Source organism: Cornus florida, unplaced genomic scaffold (genome assembly GCF_030987335.1).
Source record: "Cornus florida cultivar Cherokee Brave unplaced genomic scaffold, ASM3098733v1 CherokeeBrave_3.0.0_Hap2_Chr04, whole genome shotgun sequence".
Taxonomy (NCBI): domain Eukaryota; kingdom Viridiplantae; phylum Streptophyta; class Magnoliopsida; order Cornales; family Cornaceae; genus Cornus; species Cornus florida.
Genome location: NW_026775574.1, coordinates 98,297,418 through 98,320,101, shown reverse-complemented (window position 1 = coordinate 98,320,101; position 22,684 = coordinate 98,297,418). Strand labels below are relative to the sequence as shown.

The following is a 22,684-nucleotide window of genomic DNA, read 5'->3' as shown; positions in this document are numbered from 1 at the left end:
GTTTTTTTTCGCAGATAACCTTGTTGCTTCATTTATCTTTCCCACATGATAACTCCATGAACTCTATTACTGGGGAATTTTATCAAAATCAGATGGATATGTTGGGAGGAATATTTATTTGGTTAGCTGTTTTGTGGGAGCGGGGATTTTGTCACCATAATCCTCAAGGTAACTGGAACTTCTTAGTATAACTAGTTAATTTTATTATGGAAGTTAGTTTTCTATAAACTATGGAATAATTGTTTAGTCTTGTTTATGTTGCAGTAAGGTGCTTGATTATGCAGTCATTTTTGGGCATTGAATGGAAGACCTATGGAAATAATGCAAAATTAGTGCCTGAAGAGTTTGTGATTGGTCCGCTTATAGAAGGGTTGAATGATCCTGTGCACCACAAAGATTTTGGTTTGTTCCTAGTTTAGTTGATTATCTGCATTAGTTTCAATTTTAAACAATACTCGTTCCTTATTTTATTTTATTTTTTTTTCTCCTGTTGAAAATAATTAATGATTTTTATGTCGTAAAAGCCATTATCTGGAATTGTTACCAATTAATTAATATGCATGGACTCAGTACATACTTAACAATTTCCATCATTTCTATCAAGTACCTAACTTTATAGTCCAATCCCCTTTCTCACCCTTGGTAACCCAAGCTTTTACCATTATATTAAGCAATTTTTTATACTCATTATACTGATATAAGAGTTGGCATCAGTGCTCGCCATGGGGTACATTGGAATGAATGTATACTTTCTACAGCTGGTGACCGAAATAATTTTTTTGCTGCCCATTATGGCCCTACCTTTTTGCTTGTCTGCTGAAAACTGTTTTATTTAGATATTGATTACATTTATTTCCTGAACTTCTCAACAATTAATTACAAGAATGTGAATTCGTATCTTGCTCTCTGTTTTATGTTTCTTCTTTCTTTAAGATGTTTCTACATCTTCCTGTTCTAGGAATAAAAGGAGTTTACTCTTCAAGGACAATTCAAGGTGCAACCAAATTTTTATGCCACTATACTACTGACCTAAGTCCAAGGTAAACTAGCATGTTTTGAGTGCGTTAACTTTTTAGCTTTTGTGTTTTTTCGCAAAGAAAAAGGGACTTCAGGAAAATTCGATGTCTTTGCTTGAATATATCTATTTAGACCAGGTTACTGGATTTTTTTGCATGTCTTCAAGTAGGAAAAATGCAAATCTTTACTCTATTTTGTATATACATGATAGAAATCGGCTTCATCCCTGGTTTCTCTTGCATTAGAATTGTGAATAACAAAGTTTGTAATTGTAACATTGCAAAAAATTTCTAGGATAATAAGGGAGTAAAGATGCTGTATTAGGCCTTTCGAGAATGGGCGACTTAGGTTAAATTTTTCCCAAAAAGATCTTTGGAGACTTAAATGAAAAAGAGGAAAGGAAGTGGGTCAAGTCCTAGAAGACTGAAATCAAAATATTAAAGTTGGCGGAATTCGATGAATCGACTATAAAGCCAGTGATAAAGGCATTAATTAAGGTTGATCTTATTCTCCCCCACAGCAATGAGTCACTTGAGGGAAGCGTGACGACTACACCTTGAGTTCATTTTTTAAGCACCTCGCCCACCTATTCCACAGTGCTTGGAAATTGGGGATTTTATATATTATTTATTTATTTATTTTTATATTGACTGGAATTACAATGAATGTAGGGGGGAAAAAAAAAACGAAGATGGGGAATTCTACATAAACGCAAATAAGAAAGATACAGGAAGATATGCAAATAAATTAGCAGTAAAACCCCTCCAGCATTACAACCTAAGTTGGTTGTAGCCTTTTGTATTCACATTATTTTGGGCATCTTCTTGTCTCACCATCTGCTTCTTAGGTTGCTCAGCTGTGGGTAAACAGGTTCTGCAAGTGTGCTGCTAGCTTCTTCTGATCAGGGTCAGAGTATAGATGATGTGCCGTTTGTTGTCTATGCAACTTCTTGGCACAACTGTCATGTTACTGGAGGTCATGGGTTTGACACAGAAAACAGCCTCTCCGCATGCAGAGGTAAGGCTGCGTAGATCAAACCTTCCCCAGACCCCACAGTGGCGGGAGCCTCTTGCACCGGGCTAGCTCTTTTTTGTTTTTGTTTTTGTTTTTTTTTTTTTTTTTTTTTTTTTTTTTGTTTTTGTTTTTATTTTTTTTATCTAGCTTCAAAGTCAGGTTTAAAATGTACTGAGGCTGGAGCTGTAAGTTGCTGATCACATTTCATGCGAAATATAAGATAGCTAAATGTGAATTAGGGTGTTGTGTATGGAGCTTTACATGTTGATAAGAGGAACCATATATCCACTTGTGCTTTGGTGCAGACACAGACAGACAGACAGACAGACAGACAGAGAAAGGAGGGGGGGGGGGGGGGGGGGGGGGTGTTGGGTGGTATGGTGGTTTGTTAATGGGGTGAGGAGGATTAATTGTTGGCTATTGGCTCATATTTAATTAGGCTATTTAGGCACACTTGTGTATTGCTTTCATGGACAGCTAGGCCACATGTCACGACACCACACAGGCATGTTGATTCGGCGAATCAAGTAGAATACAGACACCGTAATGACACAACAACAAAGAGATATGTTTTGTTCATATATAAAAATTATATTATATGCAACAGATTAATTTATGATAAGTAAATATAATATTATATAACAGCATCAAGTTTGTGGCTCATAAATTTTAATAATGATCTCTCTTGTCTTGTGGATAAAGAGCTAGTAAGGACACACCATAGATTTGTATGTAAATGTGGATATGTATGTGATGAATGCCTTTCGAATTTTTCTATATATTATTTCTATGTTTTAATTATGGCCAAATTCTGTATAAATATTTATAAATATTAAATTTCCTTTTCTCATGTAATTATATTGTTTTCATACTAAAAAAAGTGATATCCAACATTTGAGTTTCCTGTTCACACGTGGGTGATTTCCAAAAAGTGTTAGTTATATGTTTAAAATTACGAGCTTTCTTTTTTCATAGATATGTCCGAGATGTGTAACGTGTTAGACTCATGACTAGGAGTGTCCCAAAAGTTTTGGTGTCCAACATTGGTACCACTCCTCATAAGAAGTGTATGTGCTTCTTAGATTGTTATAGCACTGATTTTCTCAGTATCTCTAGGTGTCCTATGCCACCCAGCATCTATTCCAGATTTAAGGAACCACCTCAGCTTGTCCCCCAATTATAGGTACCTGTCCAAGTACCTTATAATGACCCTGCCAACATCACTGCGCGAAGCCGTGTTGTTGGCAAGCACTGGACCTTTCTGTAGAACAGTCCCCCAGGAGATGCCTCTGAGCAGGAGTAGGCTTTGAACCTTAACTGTAAGGGTGCTATTCATAAATGCCTCACTTTGAGGAATGTGGTATTCTGAAATGTTCTCAAGGTTCGTCCACTCATAATTACACAAGTTTGTTGTTTTAAGAGATGGATGTTTCTTTGTTAGTCTTCCCTTCGGGGAGATTGAGTAGATGTAATGATGTGAAACCATGTGGCAATCGTTTGGTTAGTGATGCCACTATACTTCCATGTGTCTGAACATGTTGCAATCCCTGGACTCAATCTTCAAGTGACGGAAGAACTGATCATATTTTTCACTCTTAAGAGTTTAAAGGCATTAATTAGGTACCCCAAACTGATGGTTGACATGGGTTTGGTAGTAGTGCCCTGAAGCAAGAATTATTTTAAGGACACTTTCTTCATGTATATAGTGTGTTTATTATAATAATAATCCTCGGGTGTGATTAGGGTTAAGTACTGGTACTTGGGTTTTGGATTGATAGGCAGAAGCAGGAAGCTTTTATTATACCGTAACTCTTTTGGGTTTGAATCTCACTCTCCTTTGTGGAAACAGGCACATTGTAGATCAAACCGAGCTTGCAGTCTTTTGTATCTTTATTTAACTGCTTTATTTATATGGCTTTGTGGTTTTCCCCATGGTTTGTTGTTGCGGTCTTCATGTCTAAACTTTATTCAGCTTTATGGCCCTTGTACTCATGTCTATATGTCTTCGAAATCTAATTGTCTGTTGGTGTTTTGTTGCCAAGAAGGGAGCATTCCTTCTAAAGAAAATGATATTCTCATTAGAATTAGGAAATGACCGCTCCGTTCTAAAGAAAATGATATTCTCATTAGAATTAGGAAATGAAATTTTATCTATTCCTTTTGGTGATAAGATGGGATTTATTCCACTTGCTAACTTTGCAATTGGGATTTCATGCCACAATCTCACAGTTGGTGATCTCTTGTGTCTGGACCCTTTTTTGTTTGTGTGGATTCTACTCGGCCTTTGATTTCTGAGTCCATCTGGTGGGTCAACTGCTTGGTTCTTGTTAGCCAAGATATGATAGGCGCAAATCATGGGATGTGACTTACCATATTATCGGGGATATGATAGCCACAAATCATGGATTTGACTTTATTTACGCATATGTCTAGGCATAGAATATGCAATGATTTTATTTAGTTTCCTTTTTTGTAATATTAATATGTGCTCTTTTTAGTATATAAATATGAGAGTTGTGAATGAGTGTTTATACATCTCTTTCAAACCTTTTACATATTACTCCTCTTTCTTCTATATTATATTTCTTCTTGGTATCGGAGTCAGGGTGGTCTGACTGCAATGAGGGCATTGCAAGTTCGGCACCACCCATTTGAGAATGGTCTAAGGAGACATCCCCCATCTGGCCATTCAGAAATGGTCTGAGACGTGGTTGTTTTTTTTATGGTCTGAGGAGACATTATTGATTCTTTTATCTACATTATTTAAACATATGTATGAAGGGGAATGGTTTGAGGAGACACTGTTGATTCTTCTATCTACATATTTTTAACATGTGTATGAAGGGAAATGGTCTGAGGAGAAATTGTTGGTTGTTTACGGTCTGAGGAGACATGGTTGGTTGTTTTGGGTCTGAGGAGACATTGTTGAATGTTTATGGTCTGAGGAGACACTTTGATTTGTTGATCGGCACTTCATTTGACAGAAAAACATTGCTAATCAGATTTGCACGTGTTGGCAAGACCGTGTTTAATGATGCATTGTCCAAGTTAGGCGTCTCAGACATCCACGCACCAACTTGAGGGGGAGTGTTAGCCGAGATCTGATAAGCCCAAATCATGGGATGTGACTTACCATATTTTCTGAGATATGATAGCCACAAATCATGGATTTTACTTTATTTACACATATGTCTAGGCATAGAATATGCAATGATTTTATTTAGTTTCCTTTATTGTAATATTAACATGTGCTCTTTTTAGCATATAAATATGAGAGTTGTGAATGAGTGTTTATACATCTCCTTCAAACCTTTTACATATTTCTCTTCTCTTTCTTCTATATTATATTTCTTCTGTTCTGGCCTCCTCTATTAGGCTAGTTTGTCTTGTTTTTAATCCTCCATTTTGTTTGTTCCCACTTGGAGATTGTATCTGTCATAGTGTGGAACGTATGTGGCTATTAAATTGATGTTGAGTCATTTATGGTTCATCACAGCCGTCAACGTTTTGCTGCCAAGTGTTAATTAGACTTTGTGGCCGATCTCATGCACACATACGCATGCACCTTCCTTTCTTGCCATTGTAAGACCCTTCCTAATCAAATCCTTTTTCCTCTCATTCTCTAATCACACTCTGTATACGGTAGTAAAAAAAGAACTTAAATAATTCTTGCCTCATGCGACCATCTCTTACCATTCTTATTCCCATGCTAGATTTTGCTGAATGAATGGAAGCCATTAAGGGGACTTTTGTCACAAGAGTTGAACTACCGGTTGGATCACAATATAATTGTATATTTACTTGTTTCATCTCATGGTTATTGAAAATCCTGTATATTTACTTGTTTCATCTGTTGGCTATTGAAAATCCTCTTATCCACCGTATACGTTTATAGCACATGAGCTGATTTTCTGCATAGATGTCCATGAGTGGTACAGAATTTGGATGACTAGTGTCATCACATGGCCTAATTCACTATAGGTCCTTCTTAGAGGTAGTATTTTTGGAGGGCTGTTCTTCCCTTCTATTGAATCAGTTGGTACTCTGTGTAGGAAAAATTGCAAGGGCCCTAGGAAGTAGTTGATATATGCAACAAGTTATTTCATATTTACAGGAAACGTATAGCATTTTTGAACAATCTAGCATCTGTTGCTAAACAACAATCTTTTGGGCGAGCTGGATTGATGTGCTTTGCAGAATGCATTGCTTCAGCTGCTTGTGGGGTTCAAACTGACAATGGCAATGAAGTGGAATGCTGTAAAGGTGCTTTCCCTGATATGGTCCAAGTAGAATCTGATCCAGGAAGTTCTTCTCACAGTGCAAAAACAGATTTAGTGGAGGATTTGAGATATGTTATTGAGACCAGCAAACGACATTTCAATTCTAATTATCGTCTTCGAGGTATCTAATTATTACTGTGGTTATTTACTCGGCAATCTGTAAATTTGCCATAGCATGGTGATCCTGAAACTTTTATTGTATGAGAATCAGTTTGTGAGAAAGTGCTGGAGGCTGCTGCTTCAGTAATATGTGCATCTGAGTTATCTCTTGAGATTCTTCTGCACTTTATTTCGATTCTGCCGCGGGAGTTTACTGATTATGGTGGTATGTGAAATATATTTGACTTGCTACTGCATAATTACTCTTGGATTCCACCTTTTCTTCTGATATTTCTTTCTTTCTATATGTTTCCACTCTAGGTTCATTGAGAATAAAAGTACACAAATGGCTTTTGGCGTGTGGTGAGAAGCACCGTCTATCTAATTTCTGTTGTCCTAAGGTGCAACTTTTGAAGAATATATGTGATTTCCCTAGAAATTTTACAAGTCATGATCATTCACTCAGTGGTTCTGGTACTTTTGATGACGAAGACTTGGATGCTTGGGCATTTGAGGCAGAAAGATGGGCAAGAGTTCTATTCCTTGTTATCAAGGGGGAACATCATATAGATCCTATATTGACGGTTTGCCTTCTTTATGTCTGCTGATTTTGAATGTTTTATTTTGTTTTTCTAAGCATACACTTTTCTGTCACTTGTTCTCGGGATTGTCAGTGATTTAAATTGTTACTCAAATTAACATCAGATCTTAGTAATGATATCTGATTCTTGTTGTTTAATGTGCCACGGCCAGGAGAATTTGAATGCCACTAGGTGAGTGTGTCAGTTTGACTTGCTTCACATGACAGGAGCAGAATATTATTGTTTCAATTTTGTCGAGAAAGTAAAACTTATAATTTGTGCTGCTTGCACCTCATCTGATGTTGTATTCTTTAATTGTTTTCAAGTCTTAGTCTTTGAACAGATGCTGATGGTTGAAATTTAGCAGCTCAATTTCACCTTTTGTTGAACACAGCTCTATAATGCTTTACTTGTACTAACATTGTTATTATAGTACAAGCAGACAAAAAAGTGTACTTTGTGTCTCGTGTTGATTCTCTTAAACTGTTGAATGTGGGTGGTCTCATGATTTTACTGTACAGTCATGTCCAATAAGAGTCATCTATTGCATGTTTCAGTTATGTCAAATATGCTTCTAATGATGAATAATATCATGTATATTTTAGAAAATATGTTGCATGTATCATCTTCCATTGAAATGCACAAATTCAATTGTTGGATTTAAACCTACTTTTTGAACTTCAATCTTTTACTTGAGCAATGAATATGAGAGACACATAAATAGTCCAACATTTGTGATTTTGGGGTAAGCACCATACCACGCACCAATCTCCATTCCTCATACCACATTGATCCACATTGTTAGTATATTCGATTTGGTTTCTTGAATCTATTCAAGGAATTGCTGTAATTTTCTTAGACACCAATTTATGCCCTTCATGGCTGAAACTCTTTGATAGTCATTGGCACATAATTAGTAACATCACAAATCACATAAGTTTTGGCATTCTGTCCTGTGTCTTCTCTCTTCCTCTCAAGTGTTTTCCTTTGTTTCTTTGGCATCTGCACAACAAGGTTTCTTTAGTTATTCTCTTTATGTGATTATGTAATGCTCGGGATCTGATTGCTGTGTGACTGTGTATTGCTCAGGGGCCTCCTTTGTCAAGTTAAATGATTTTGCGTTTTGACAGTATTAAACAGTTTTTCCACTTAAGATTCTTCTTTTTGCTATTTACAGGCAGATTACTATATTTTTAAAGAATTAGGTATTGGTATCGGTTTGCCATTTCTGTCTTCAAGAGGTTTTGATACTTGATTAAATTTGTTTTTGTAGTTCATTAAAAATCATGGTGTTGATGGCAAACGAACCAAGCATTTGGAGTGGGTACCTGTGAGGTTTCTCATCCTTGTCTTGAGTTTAATTCAAGAACTTCAAATAATTCAAGAGCGAATGGCTGTCTGTGGTATAAAACGAAGAACCAGATTGGAACTTGGATTGCCTGAGATAGTGGATCATTTGAGTTCTGCAGAAGCTTCCGTAGTTGTGGAGAATTTTACCGAATTATTATTTTCTATATTGGTACAGAGCATCGGGTGCTAAGCTCTCTCAGTTTTCTTTCCCTTTGTGCTGTTTGATAAAATTGATAATTAATCGCTGAAAATTTTGAGAGTTAAATTTTATTCGAGTAATAAATTTGCAAATTCAGCGATAAGTAAACTTCAATTTTTTTGTTTAATTCAATAAAAACTTTACACAGATTCTCATTAAATGTATTCAGTGATAGTTCTATTCACTTAAAAATTTGACTCATAAGTTTCTAAGTGAATCTTAATTTTTTTTTTTTTTAAGTGACACTTCAATGCAAAATCATTTAATGCGTCTAGGTTTTAAGTGCTGACTCAGTTTATCAAACAGCATCTAGTATCTATGTACCAAGGTTTTGTATTACTTGTTTTCACGGTTCTGTGTATGATTTTTGTCTGTGTTCAGGAGGAACTCATCTCATTTGCGAGATCTTCTAGTTTAATTTTCTGGTCCAATATGGTGGATGACACATTTCTGCCATGTTCCATTAGAGGAAAGCTTGGAGGCCCAAGTCAGCGTCGATTGTCGTCGTCCACCACTACTGCTGTGCTTCAAGCTGTATGGCTCTTTCCACTTTTTGGTGTCCTTGTTTAATAAATCTGATCCTTAGTACTACTGCTGTGCTTCAAGCTGTATGGCTCTTTCCACTTTTTGGTGTCCTTGTTTAATAAATCTGATCCTTAGTATTTCAGTAATCTTTAAAAAAAAAAAAATCTGATTCCTTAGTAAATTATGTATATTTTTGTGCATAGTTCTCAATGAGTTATTTTTTAGTTAATTAAATCTATGAGTGGGGGTATCATTCCTGCAACCCGGCCAAAAAAAAAAAAAAAAAAAAAAACCTGATTATATCATATATGGTGCATCCTGGGTGAAACTAAAGGAATGGTTTTCTTGGCCATATGGTGCTGCCACAGTTTCGTGATCCATTCTGCTGATGATGGAAGACTACTATTCACTTATTTACTTTTTGATAAACTAACTACTAATACTTGATCTTACTGGAAAATTGTTTTATGGTCGACTATCTGAAGCAATACAGAATTTACTTTTGACGGTCTCTTGTTTTCTATACTGCGTTGTAAATTTTTATAATATTGTTCCATGTTTTTGCAAATTTTAACTTTGTTGCTACAAGGTTTCTAATATCCTGTAACTGATTTTGTTTGTTAATTCTTAGGTGCTTTGTTATTGGGATCAAATTTTAGGAATTGTTGTTACTTTAATCAGAGTGGCCCCTATGGATTAAAGTTGACAAATTTATCACTCCCTTTCCAATTTCAACATTGTGATATGCAGTCCTGTAACAATGAGATTGTTCGTCCTTTTACGAATTTTCTTTCCCATTGGTCATCACGCACCGGGTTACTATTGCTTATACTTAAATTCACTAGCTTTGTAATTTTCATCTTTCTTCCTTATGGATAGATAACATCTGTGAAGGTTGTCGCGTCCATCTCATTGTGGTGTTCAAAGTTTAGAAGTGATGTTCTGCTGAATTTTGCTTTCAATTTTCTGTGGCAATTCTTCTGGAAGATTGTTTCATCTTCAAAATATGATTCAGAGGTATTGTTTAAATGTATGATTTTATTCTTGTAGACGTTTGAAATTTTGTATCATAATTCTTAATTTGAATCAGAATTCTTAATGGTCTTCCACTTTAAATTTGTTAGTGGATTTTAGCTTCTTTCACTAATTGTTTTAATTGGCCCAGTATAGACTGAAGCTGAAATCTTTCTAGCGTCGTATGAAGCATTAGCTTATGTTTCAAAAGCCCTTGCGTCCACGTTCTCTTCCTTTTCCTTGAATCTTCTTATGGAAAATGATAAACCATCAACACCAGTTGCAGAGAGCAGACCTTTGCTGGATTCCTTGGTTATAACTTTTCTTCAAAACATCAATAATCTAATTGCAGTTGGAAAACTGGTGCGAAGTCGAAGGGCAATTTTGATTAATTGGAAGGTAATTAACATTTCCTGATTACTTTTAGTTTCCCCTTTGTGTATGTATATTTGCTGGTTCTTCTCTACTTATGCATGTATTCACGCAGAGTTTAATGATTTGGCATTTCCAAACTTTTTGCCAAAGCATTTGATAATTAGAAACACTATGATAAAGTGGTCTATCATGGCGGTATCTATATCTTTCTTTTTTTTTTTTTTTTCTGTGGGACTGATGGTATGTATTTATCATTTGTGTTATTCTCTTATTTGTTGTGAACAAAATTTGTACCTATTTTCTTCTTCAATTGACCTCTTCTATTTCCTAGTGCATCAAAGTTATTTTGGACTTATACTATTGCTTGCCTTCAGTCTCATGCAGCCATCAACTAGTAAGTTACTTTTACATATTGTTTTTGATTATGGCCATTAGGGTGCTTGTCACATCTATAAGGGGTGATAGGAGTGGAAAAAGGAAAGAGACCTAACTTTGGAAGCTTTGCACAAAGGGACTGCTCTCTGGTTGAAACTTTTACTCACCCTTGACATCCTGACATTTTACCATTGCACTAAGCAGTGGCCCCAATATCTAGCTGCTGACGATGCATTATAATCATCTAAAGGTTCTAACTTTTATCTCTTCTGATTGATTCAGTGGATCTGCATGGAGTCTCTGTTGTCAATTCCTACTTCTGCTCTCATGAATGGAGTTCGTCTAGAAAGTGGTTATTCTTTCTTCTCCGATGCTACGGTCAGATGGATTTTTAGTGACCTTGTTGATAGGTAAGCCACAGGATGACATTACATTCATCAGTTCTGTTACAATATTTCTTCTACAGTATATTTCCTTCAGAAAGTATTTAAAGGGACAGTTAGGCAGTACTTTCTTTATTTGTGCCCTACTGTAGCAGTCTGTTCTTATTCTTTTATATAAACATAGCAGTTCTTTTGGTTGTTTATTCAGATGTTTATACACACGCAAAGACTGTAGGACATTATCCATTGTTACTTCCTGTTAATCTATGGTGCAAGGAGGGGGCATTCAACATTGTTTGCCCAAAGCGGCTGTCCTCAGAAATTCTTCTTTTCAACAAGTTGTATGCCATGAGATCAAAATACTTATGCACTGAAGAAACTATAAATAATTGAGACAACTGACAAGTAGTCTCCTCCATGAAGAAGGAAAATAGGGGAGAGCTTCTTTCTCTAGAATTCTAGAGGGAGTGCTCTCCATGAATTATCATGCCTACCCTTTCCCCCTTCCCCTTCCCCTTCCTCCTTCCTTCCATCCTTATGCTCCCCTTTGGATCCTGTTGATCACTCACTCCCCCAGTGGTCGATCATCGCCTCCTTTTAAGGGCTTCATATGAATTTCGGCTGTGTCGCTTTCTCCCATGCCTGGAACATGGTGGAGGTTATCATGGTGGTCCGATTCTTTTAACCTGTTTGGGTTCTTCCTCTCTTCTCTTCTTTGGTTTCATTACTCATATCACCAGGTTGATCACAACAATGAATTTGAGAGGTGCTTTCCTGAGCTGTTTGATAGGCAGACATTGATATACTCGTTGAAATGGCATTCCATGGGGCCATGGATGTGAGTTACAGATGCCAGCCAAGTCAAACTTCTTAATCCAAGCTTATGAACTTGATGCTAGAATGCTGTGGTAGTTATGGTCATGGATGCAAGATTTAGAACGTTCACTGGTTTCTTGTATTGGAGAGGGCGTTTGAGAGGTTAGTTGTGGCTTTCAGGTGGAGTTTGCACACCTTTCTGGCCACTGAGGAAGCCATTCAGAGATGTGCTTTTCCTACCCAGTAAACGGGCTTTGATGTTCAGTAACGGGCTTTGGTTTGTTCCATGGTCATTGGGTATGTGCATGTTGAAGCTCCAATGATTCGGTAACATGGTAGTTTGAAGGTTGAAGATGATCATATACTACACATGGTTTGTGTGTAAATCTCAACAGTTTTTTTTTTTTTTTTGGTAGGGGAGTTCATTTGATCCGTGAATCCGATCTAATCCAATCCAATCCCTGCGGATCGGATTGGATTTTTAGCCTGACGGTTTGGGGACGGATTCATAAATTAGGAATCCGTAGGATCGGATATGATCATGATTAATGTCTCCAAAATGCAATCCAATCCGTTACAAATATATTATGTACAAATATTATATATATATATATATATATATATATATATATATGATACGGACTATGGAGTAATAATTTTAACCCTAAACCTAAACCCCCCCTATATTATATACAGTTACATATATTTGTTCTACTGTTATGTTACTGGATAGTATGTTTAGTGAGGGGAACTTCAACTTGTTTTCCAGTTTATTTGGGTAGTTGGGTTTCATAGCTTGCTGTATCATTTGTGTAAGTTTGTGGCTGTTTTGGCTCCAGTATCAAGTTCTCAAACCTCACTTGTTGGATGTGTTGCAGTAACATTGTTTGGGTATGATGCCAGTGCTCAGGACTCATAGCCTGTAGGCCTGTGACGAATTTTTCTGGGTTTTGTATTGAGGATGTTTGTTAGCTATATTAATCCTGTATTACTCCTTTATTTTTTCTGGGTTTTATTTTGCAAGTAATAAATGATTTGTTCTACTATTATGCAGAAAGTTCCCAAGTGAAGCATTTAGATTACTGAATACTATTATGCAGTTGGATCATTTTTTTAATTGGATTGGTTTGGCTTGAGAAGCATTTATTTTAATGGTATAACGGAAAAAAAAATTATGAGGCTGTTTAGAAAGCCCAATCCAATATTTTACGGATTGGATCAGATTGGATTAAGCATTCCCAAGGATCGGATTGGATTGAATTTTCACCAATCCATGGGTATTGGATTGGATTAGGTTTTGTTCAAAATCATATGAAAGAGAGAGAGACTGTATCTTGTATATGACACATTACAGACCTAATAAGCCTATACAGGCTTATATAATGATTACAAGTCTTACTTAATAACACAAGGGCCCTATCAACTTTTTGTAATTACATAATGACCCAACACTTATATATATATATATAACATTCTAACACTCTCCCTCAAGCTGGAGAATATATATCAAATAATCCCAGCTTGGAACAGATAGTTCTTAACCGGTTATGACCCAATGCTTTGGTAAACATATTAGCTAATTGATCTTTAGACTTCACAAATGGAGTAAAGATGCTCCCACTTAATAGTTTTTCTCGAATGAAGTGACAATCAACTTCAATATGTTTGGTCCTCTCATGAAACACAGGATTTGATGCAATGTGAACTGCTGCTTGATTATCACAGAACAATGGAGTAGGAGCTTTAACTGTCAACCCAAGTTCTTTTAGAAAATGTTGTATCCATGTTAACTCACTAGTGGTATGGGCCATTGCCCTATACTCAGCTTCAGCACTAGATCGAGCTACCACCGTTTGCTTTTTACTTCGCCATGTAACGAGATTTCCTCCTACAAATGTGCAGTATCCTGTAGTAGATCTCCTATCTGAAGGAGAACCAGCCCAGTCAGCATTTGTAAAACCTTCCACCCTGAGATGACCATTTGATTTATATAGTAACCCTAAACCTGGAGCTTGCTTGAGATATCGGATAATCCGAAGAACAGCAATCCAATATGGCATTCTAGGGACTCCCATGAACTGACTTACAACACTAACTGCATATGAAATGTCAGGTCGAGTGATAGTGAGATAAATTAATTTCCCAACAAGGCGACGAAATCTGCCTGGGTCATTAAATAGATCACCCTCATCAGACACAAGTTTTGTATTTGAATCCATAGGAGCATCAACCGGACGACCACCCAACATACCTGTTTCTTCTAATAAGTCCAACACATATTTCCGTTGGGATAAACTTATACCCTTCTTGGATCTAGCAACTTCAATACCCAAGAAATACCTAAGTTTACCCAAGTCTTTAGTGTAGAATCGATATTGCAGAAACAACTTCAACTTTCACCTGTGATCACAATATCATCTACATACACCACAAGAAATATGAAGCCAGCTTTAGTGCGCTGGTGAAACACTGAATGGTCGGTCTGACATCTGTTAAGACCAAATTGTAATGCCGCCTCAGAGAATTTTCCAAACCAAGCCCGTGGAAACTGTTTTAATCCATACAGGGCCTTTTTAAGGCGACAAACAGTGTGAAGATACTCCCCCTGAGCAACAAACCCAGGTGGTTGCTCCATATAAACCTCTTCTGCTAAGTCACCATGCAAAAAAACATTTTTAACATCTAACTGAAACAGAGGCCAATGTCGATTAGCAGCAATAGAAATCAAAACACGAATAGAAGAAATCTTAGCAACGGGGGCAAATGTCTCATCATAGTCAATACCATAAGTCTGGGTATAACCTTTGGCAACAAGATGTGATTTTAGACACTACAGACCCATCTGGAAGATACTTCACAGTATATACCCAGCGACAACCAACAGGCTTAGTTCCCGGAGGTAATTCCACGTGCCATTCTTATGCAAAGCATCCATTTCATCTTGCATTGCTTTCCTCCAGCCCGAATCAGACAAAGTATCCTGCACAGTCTTAGGAACAAATGTAGTTGACAACTTAGAGGAAAAACATGAGAAAGATGGCGATAAGGAATTATAAGAGACATACTGAGCAATGGGATGTTTAGTAACACACGAGCGAGGAGCTTTACGAAGTGCAATAGGTAAGGAATCAGACACAGTGGACGGTGTAGGATCCAAAGACTCTGAAGACGATGGAGGAGGCACGACAGCAGATGGCTTTGGTCTTCGAGTGTACACCTGTAACGAGGCAGGCGAAGGAACCAGAGATCGTGGTTGAAGAGAAAGTAAGGGAAGAGGAACTGCAAAAAGAGATGACTCAAGAGTGATATCAAGAAGTAAATCAGTATCTAAAAAATATGGGACGGATTCACAAAATGTGACATCCGCGCTAATAAAGTACCGTTGAGAAATAGGACTATAGCAGCGATAACCTTTATGAGAACGAGAGTAGCCAAGAAATACACACTTTATGGCACGTGGGTCTAGTTTGTCAAAACAAGGACCAAGATTGTGGACATAACATACACATCCAAAAACTTTCGGAGGAAGAGAAAACAAGGGAGAATCAGGAAATAAAATAGAATGTGGAGATTTGCCATCTAATACAGATGACGGCATATGGTTAATAAGATGACAGGCAGTAAGAACAGCATCACCCCAAAACCGTTTAGGCATACGCATATGAAACAAGAGAGCACGAGTTACTTCTAAGAGATGTCGATTCTTACGTTCTGCAACTCCATTTTGTTGAGGAGTATAAACACATGAATTTTGATGAATAATTCCTTTATCACTAAGATATGTATCAAATGGAGTTGAAGAATATTCCTTAGCATTATCAGAACGTAGAATACGAATGGGACATCCAAATTGAGTTTTGATTTCTTTGCGAAATTTTTGAAAAATTAAAAACAACTCAGAACGATCTTTCATTAGAAACAACCAAGTCAGGCGAGAATAATCATCCACAAATGTCCCAAAATAATGAAATTTATTGATTGAAGAATGTTTTATTGGACCCCATACATCTGAATGAACCAAATGAAAAGGACTAGAGACACGATCATTAACCCTAGACTTGAAAGACACGTGATGGTGCTTACTAAGTTGACAAACTTTACATGAAAAGAATTTCAAATGACTAAGACTAGGAACTTGACGCTTCAAAACTTGAAGTGACGGGTGACCAAGTTGACAGTGCCACTGGAATGGAGACAGAGAAGACTGAAGAGCTACAGGATAAGGTTCGAAATCAAAATAATATAAGCCACCAGCTTCATGTCCCCGTACCAATCGTCTTCTTCGTCTTGAGATCCTGAAACACACAAGAAGTAGGATCAAATGTAACAGAGCACTGGAGAGATTTAGTAAGCTTACTGATAGACATTAAATTAAAGGGAAACTACGGAACATGTAAAACGGACAAGAGAGACAATGAATCACTAAGTTGAGTTGTCCCCAAACCTGAAACCTGAGTGGAGGAACCATTAGCAAGAGTAACTCCTTGAGAAGGAGGTACAGAATGAAAATCAGATAGAAGAGAAGAACATCCCGTCATATGATCAGATGCTCCAGTGTCTATGATCCAAGGACTGCGAGTGGAAGACAATAGACATTTGTGTGCAGTACCTGACTGGGCAAAGGTAGCTGTGGAAGATGAATTAGATGTTTGCTTATAAGACAAAAACTGAGTATACTCATCCCGTTGAACAGGGACCGTATCTGATTCAGCCACGTTGTGAGATTCAGAAGCAACATCATTCGGAGAAGAGGAAACTTGATTTGCATAACTAGATGGTTTCCCATGAAGGTCCCAACAAAAGTTCACAGTATGATTAGAAAGACCACAATGAGTACATTTTCTTAATTCCCTGCCACGGCCACGTCCTCCTCATGAATCACGACCACCACGTGTGGAGCGTTCCCCACGACCTCCACGGTAAGCATTATGTTCACCCTTGGAAACTACCAATGCTGAACGCTCACTACTCTGTTCAGCATTCAAATTTGATGTATCACTTGCTAGTGTAGCACGCTGAAGGCGAGAAAACACCTCAGCAAGAGAGGGAAGTGTTGGACTGCCCATAATTTGTGCACGAAAAGGCTCATATGCTGATGATAAACCAGTAAGAAAACGGACAACATTAAAGTCCGCACGCTATTGTTGCATACTGCGAACATCAGCAGTAATGGGCTGATATTCAGCTCTTCACAGACTCCCATAACTTTGGAATAATACTCTTCTATACTTTGAGTACCTTGTTTAAGATTGAAGTACTGCTTACAGAGTTCATAGACACGAGTGATATTACCTGTCCCAGAATACAATTGCTGCAATTTGTCCCATATCTCCTTGGCAGTATCCAAATAAAGTAACGTAGAACTGATTTGGGGTTCAATGCTGTTTATCATCATAGAGAAGATTTGCGCATCTTCCTTTTCCCATGCATCAAAAGAAACATCAGTTGCCTTGAGTTTCTCTTTAGTCAGATGAGTACCAAGACCTCTGCCTTTGAGAAAAATGGCAACAGATTTAGCCCACAGTATGTAATTCTTCCCATTGAGTTTAACTGAAGTCATGGGAGAATGAAGACTGTTCGTGGGAGAAAGCAAATCTGAACTGGATGCCATGGTGAATCTAGCAAAACAGAGAAGAAAGGAAAAAAAATAGCAGAATCTGTATTTTAGCCGAACCTGGAAAACGGGCCGGATCTAAGCTATCCCAAGTTTAGTAAACCAGGGTTGGAATAGCTATATCCGTGTAGCCAAACATGGGTCTTCTTCTTCACACCTTCACAGATGCTGGTGAACAACGCAGCGGAGACGATGACAACCCACTCACAATCAACGGCCGAATCAATAAGCAGTGATCGCAAACCGAGACTGTAGATGTCGGCGAATCAAAAGGATGAACCTCACCTCTGCAAATCGAGACTATCGATGTCGGCGAGATCGCTGAAGAACAGAGAAGAGCTGCTGGTGACGACGAACAAGGCAAATACGACGACGACCAAGCTGACGACGACGGTGAACAAGCTGAAGACGACGACCGAGGCTGTAGATCTGACGACGACGGTGAACGATCTTCAGATCTGACGACGAACAAGGAACTTCCAAGATCACCAACACCACAATCGCGATGCCGATTTAATACAATAACAACCCAATTATAGACTCTCACACCCATGATCGCAGCGCTCTAATACCATGTTCAAAATCATATGAAAGAGAGAGATTGTATCTTGTATATAACACATCACAGACCTAATAAGCCTATACAGGCTTATATAATGATTACAAGTCTTACTTAATAACACAAGGGCCCTATCAACTTTCTATAATTACATAATGACCCAACACTTATATATATATATAACATTCTAACAGGTTTAATGCCTAATCTGATCCGTGTTCACCCCTAGCATTTTTGAGTGCGCTCCACATGAAGTCAAGGTCCGTTGCAATCAGGGTTGTGATATTTGTAGGCAATGTGTTGGGCTTTGCGCCTAACATTAGCCTTTGTGGAATTAGTTTTTGAAGTGCCACCAAAATGTGTTTGGTGGTTTTACTTATAAAAAAAAAAAAAAGAAGTTTTTTAAGTGCCGCCAAAATGTGTTTGGTGGTTTTACTAATTAAAAAAAAAAAAAAAAATGGAAGAAGAAGTGTTTGGTCGTTTCATGTTGGTGCCTCTTGCATGGACTGCCCAGTCAATGATCGGTGTTATTTGCACTGACTACGTTGCAAACCTAGATCTAATGCTTATTTTAAAATTCAAAATTTGGATCAGGTAATCTTTGGTGGATATTTGCTGGAATGATCCATGTTGGCCCAGTATAAAGTTTAGCGTTTTTGGGTCTCTCTATATGGGTCTTGTTCTTTCTGACTTGCTGGCCCATTAATGAAGAGTGCCTGACAACTATTTTTTTTCTTTCAAGGATATACCCTTTCTTTGGTTGTGTTTTTACTTAACCTAATCTCTCAGGTTGTGAGGTATCTTTTAGATTAGGGTAGGCGTGTTCTAATTGCGAGGGATGTTTGAGCATTTGAGAGTGAACTTCAAGAACTTCACTGTAAATTTTGTACCTTCTTTCCTCCCTGGTTCAATAACTTTCTGTTTACCTACTGAACAACAGGACCAATTGGCTTATTACAGGAATGTTTGCCTCCCCCCATCTGCAGTCATTAACTCTTTTAAAGAGATACCTGTTCTCCTCCATATTATTTTTGTTGTAGTTTCTTAATGACCAAATTTGGCTCCTGTCTAAATCAGTATTTTAAATAATTTGTTTTCAGATATTGATGATTCTTTATGCTCATCTTCTTCCTCCTGAATGAAATTTCAGCCTTGAGAATGCTGGGGAAGGGTCTGTTTTGCACATGCTCAGATCCGTCAGATTGGTATTAGAGCTGTTTGCCTCAGGAAAAACGGGTCCAGTTCTGTCCTCATGTAATGGCGTGGATGCCCAGGTTCTTCCCATTTTACCTGTATAATTTTTTGAAATATATTTATTTATTCTTTAGTTTTTGGCGAGGATGAGACAGATTAATGAAGGACCTGTTTCTATGAGATCATGCAAGAGTGTCAAGTAACTATGATGATGTTCCTTGAGTCTAAAGTTTCTACTATTATTTGGAAGCAGAAACAAATAATTGCATTTTTAATAAGTGCATAAATACTTTTTAATTTTTTATATTACTTTAATTCATCTGTTGGAATCAGAAAGCTTTCAAATATGGACAGTGTCTACTATTCGAGTATGGGCAAGAGAAGAAGAGAGCATGAAAGAACTTGCTACGTTTTGGTACTGTCATTCCCTTTCTCATGTTTGGTAGGTCACAACAAAGTAGGAACACTCGTTTCCTTGGAATGACCATTCCTATAGAATGTGGGGATGACCAATCCTCTTCAAGAGTAAAGGAATGTGTCATGACCCGCACCGCTGTGTGGATATTATTTGCTTTGGACACTCTCCATACTCGCAATTTTCAAAACGTGTCCACACAAAATAGTCACGGCTCAGGATTTATGAACACGTGGGGTTGGCAAGGAGATAGTCTGTTACCGTGATTTGAGATGCCTTTAATGGAATATTGGTGGATTTACTTACATATCGAGGTTAAGTATTTGGGTGGTGTTATTTTAAATCCACTAATCTCATCGTTGTTTGAGGATAAAAATAGTAGATACAGCTGAACGGAGGTCTTAATAATAAGTTAGGACAATTAGATTTGATTACTATAAATTAATTTTGGTTGATTTAATATCACTTAAATGGAAATATGATGGAATAGTGATCTTCCTAATGCATATTGTGATCTTAGACGTTCAGTCATCGAGATTATAAATTGTTTCTTTGATAAAAAATTCGACTCTTGCTAGGAAGTTTTATCAATACCAAAGAGAGTTGCGAAATTGTTGATGATAGTATTAAGTTTAGGGTAGTTGTATGAATGCACAAACTATTGTTATAATTGTGGTATCTTGGCAAAGATTGCCACTTGGGTGAGAGAATTCAACCATTATGTACGAGTTTGATATTAAATAGTTTATTACCAGTATGGGGTTTGCATAAATAATAATAAGTTATGAATAAATTAAGTTGTTGTCCATAAAAATAATTGATCGCTTGAGAGGACAAATGGGAGATGTTTATGCGAATCATGATGATAGGAATGCAACGTGTGGTGTCTGAATGGCACCCACTTGAAAGTAAGAAATAATATCAGGAAGCTTTAGAAATGTATAGAGCTCCATAAAGTTTCATAGAATATTACATAATCATGTATTGCCTTGTGAATATCTTGCATAGTTTGTGTTAAGCTTCTAAAGAACCAATCTTGTCCTTACATTAGATTGATCTTGACTATCCACTAGGGAAGAGAATGTCTATATATAAGGTTGTAGTTCAATCAATCAGCCATAGGTGTTTTAGGTAGAGACCAGGCCTTGGAAAGTTTTAACTTGGAAGTATACATTTTTACAATTTTCGGGGATGATTTTATTTTTTATTTTTTAAAGGAGCGTACAATTTAAAAAATCTAAAATATATATTCATATATAGAGATATATAATAGGGTAAAGCTCAAAAATCCCCCCTGAACTATTGCCCTTTTGCAAATAACCCCCCTAAACTATAAGTTACACCCCCGAACTATCGATTTATTGCAACTAAGGACAAACCCGTCACAAAAGCTATTTTACCCTTTCTCATTAAATTTTTCATTTCTTATTAAATTATTTTATTATTTTTTCTCTTATCTAATATTAATTATACCATTTAATTTTATTATTAGTATCAATTTATCATAAAAATGAAAAAAAAAATTGTAATTTTCATTTTCTAAAATGATTAACTTATAATTAAAACTTTACTATTTATAAAACGTATTATACTTAGTTTAAACTTTTTTACGATAAAAAATACCTTTTTTTTCATACAATATATTCATGAAAAATTAATAAATTACTTAAATAAAAATTAACTTCTTTTTCATGCAATATATTCATGAAAAATTAAGAAATTACTTAAATTGTTTTAAAATTTTCTACTTAAGATTCTTATTTAAACAATGAATTTTAAAATTAAAGATAAATTTTTGCAAATTTAATGGAATATGTCATCAAATTAGTTTGATTTTTTTTTTTTTTTTTTTTTTTTTTCATATTTTTTTTTCAATAAGAAAAATAGATTTAATGTAATTCAATAAGAAATGGTATTATGGTTATTTAATGAAAAATAGTCTAGACATTGGGGCATTTTGCAACAAAATGTGATAGTTCAGGGGGTATTATGCACAAAATTCAGAGGTATGTATTTAAAATTTAAAGAGAATAAGTTAAATGGATAGTATTAGTTGCCGAAGTTCTTTCATGTTGGTTCACATGATAACCACTTAAGTGACCCCCACTAACACTATCATGTTCTCACTAATATCTGAAAGAACAATGTGTTAATGTTGCAACAACGTTAATAAATATAATACACACAAGTTTGGACAAAGCAATTCTAAACGCACTGAAATACCGAACTCTGAAACCTACTGCAATGTTATGGAATCTGAGTCCAATTCTAATCCAAAATATGAACTAGGAGAGTTTCTTGCGTTCACGACTTTCCACTGGGCTGTAAGAGAAATGCACCACCCATGACGTGGGGGAAAGTGAAGTAGATCATTAAGAAGCGTTAGAAAGTAGAGTTTGTTGGTGATCCTAAAATAGAAGAGTTAGTTGGAGAAGAAAACGAGAAGCAACCAGGCAAATGAGATTCTACCCTATTCCATCCAATAGTAATTGTTAATCTTGGGACCCAACGTCTTCGCTGGCCTAACACTCATGAGGTTGTGCACTTTCTCATTTTTGGCGAGGGTTAAGTGCTGCTACCATATGTCACGACCTGCCTCGCTTTATAAATATTGTTCGTTTTGCACACTTTATGTGTTCACAGTTTTCAAAATGCGTTTACAAAGGAGGTGTCCACACATATAAGTGTTGGTGATGCCATATGGAAAAACGAAGAGACTAATAGAATGGCAGAGACTAATAGAATGGCAGAGACAAATAAAGCTTTTGCACATTTTCGTACAACCTCTCCTCCAGACGATGTAGGACATCACAATCACCCCTCTTGGGACCAACGTCCTCGTTGGCCTGACTATCATGGGCTTGTGCATGCTCC

At 36.8% G+C, this 22,684-nt stretch overlaps 1 protein-coding gene across 3 annotated transcripts in view; it reads left to right on the top strand.

The window, feature by feature from the left end:
• Positions 1-22,684, top strand: part of LOC132304137 (uncharacterized) — a 52,857-nt gene that overhangs the window by 5,659 nt on the left and 24,514 nt on the right. The window contains exons 7-18 of one of the 3 annotated variants that reach the window (XM_059801692.1): positions 15-168; positions 265-402; positions 959-1,040; positions 6,146-6,432; positions 6,523-6,636; positions 6,732-6,994; positions 8,265-8,510; positions 8,922-9,074; positions 9,960-10,082; positions 10,236-10,478; positions 11,112-11,239; positions 19,352-19,475. In XM_059801692.1, coding sequence (XP_059657675.1) covers positions 15-168; positions 265-402; positions 959-1,040; positions 6,146-6,432; positions 6,523-6,636; positions 6,732-6,994; positions 8,265-8,510; positions 8,922-9,074; positions 9,960-10,082; positions 10,236-10,478; positions 11,112-11,239; positions 19,352-19,475 — 2,055 coding nt within the window. Of the gene's footprint in view, positions 1-14; positions 169-264; positions 403-958; positions 1,041-6,145; positions 6,433-6,522; positions 6,637-6,731; positions 6,995-8,264; positions 8,511-8,921; positions 9,075-9,944; positions 10,083-10,235; positions 10,479-11,111; positions 11,240-19,351; positions 19,476-22,684 lie in introns of all 3 variants that reach the window. The other 2 variants (XM_059801691.1, XM_059801693.1) reach the window with 2 other exon arrangements.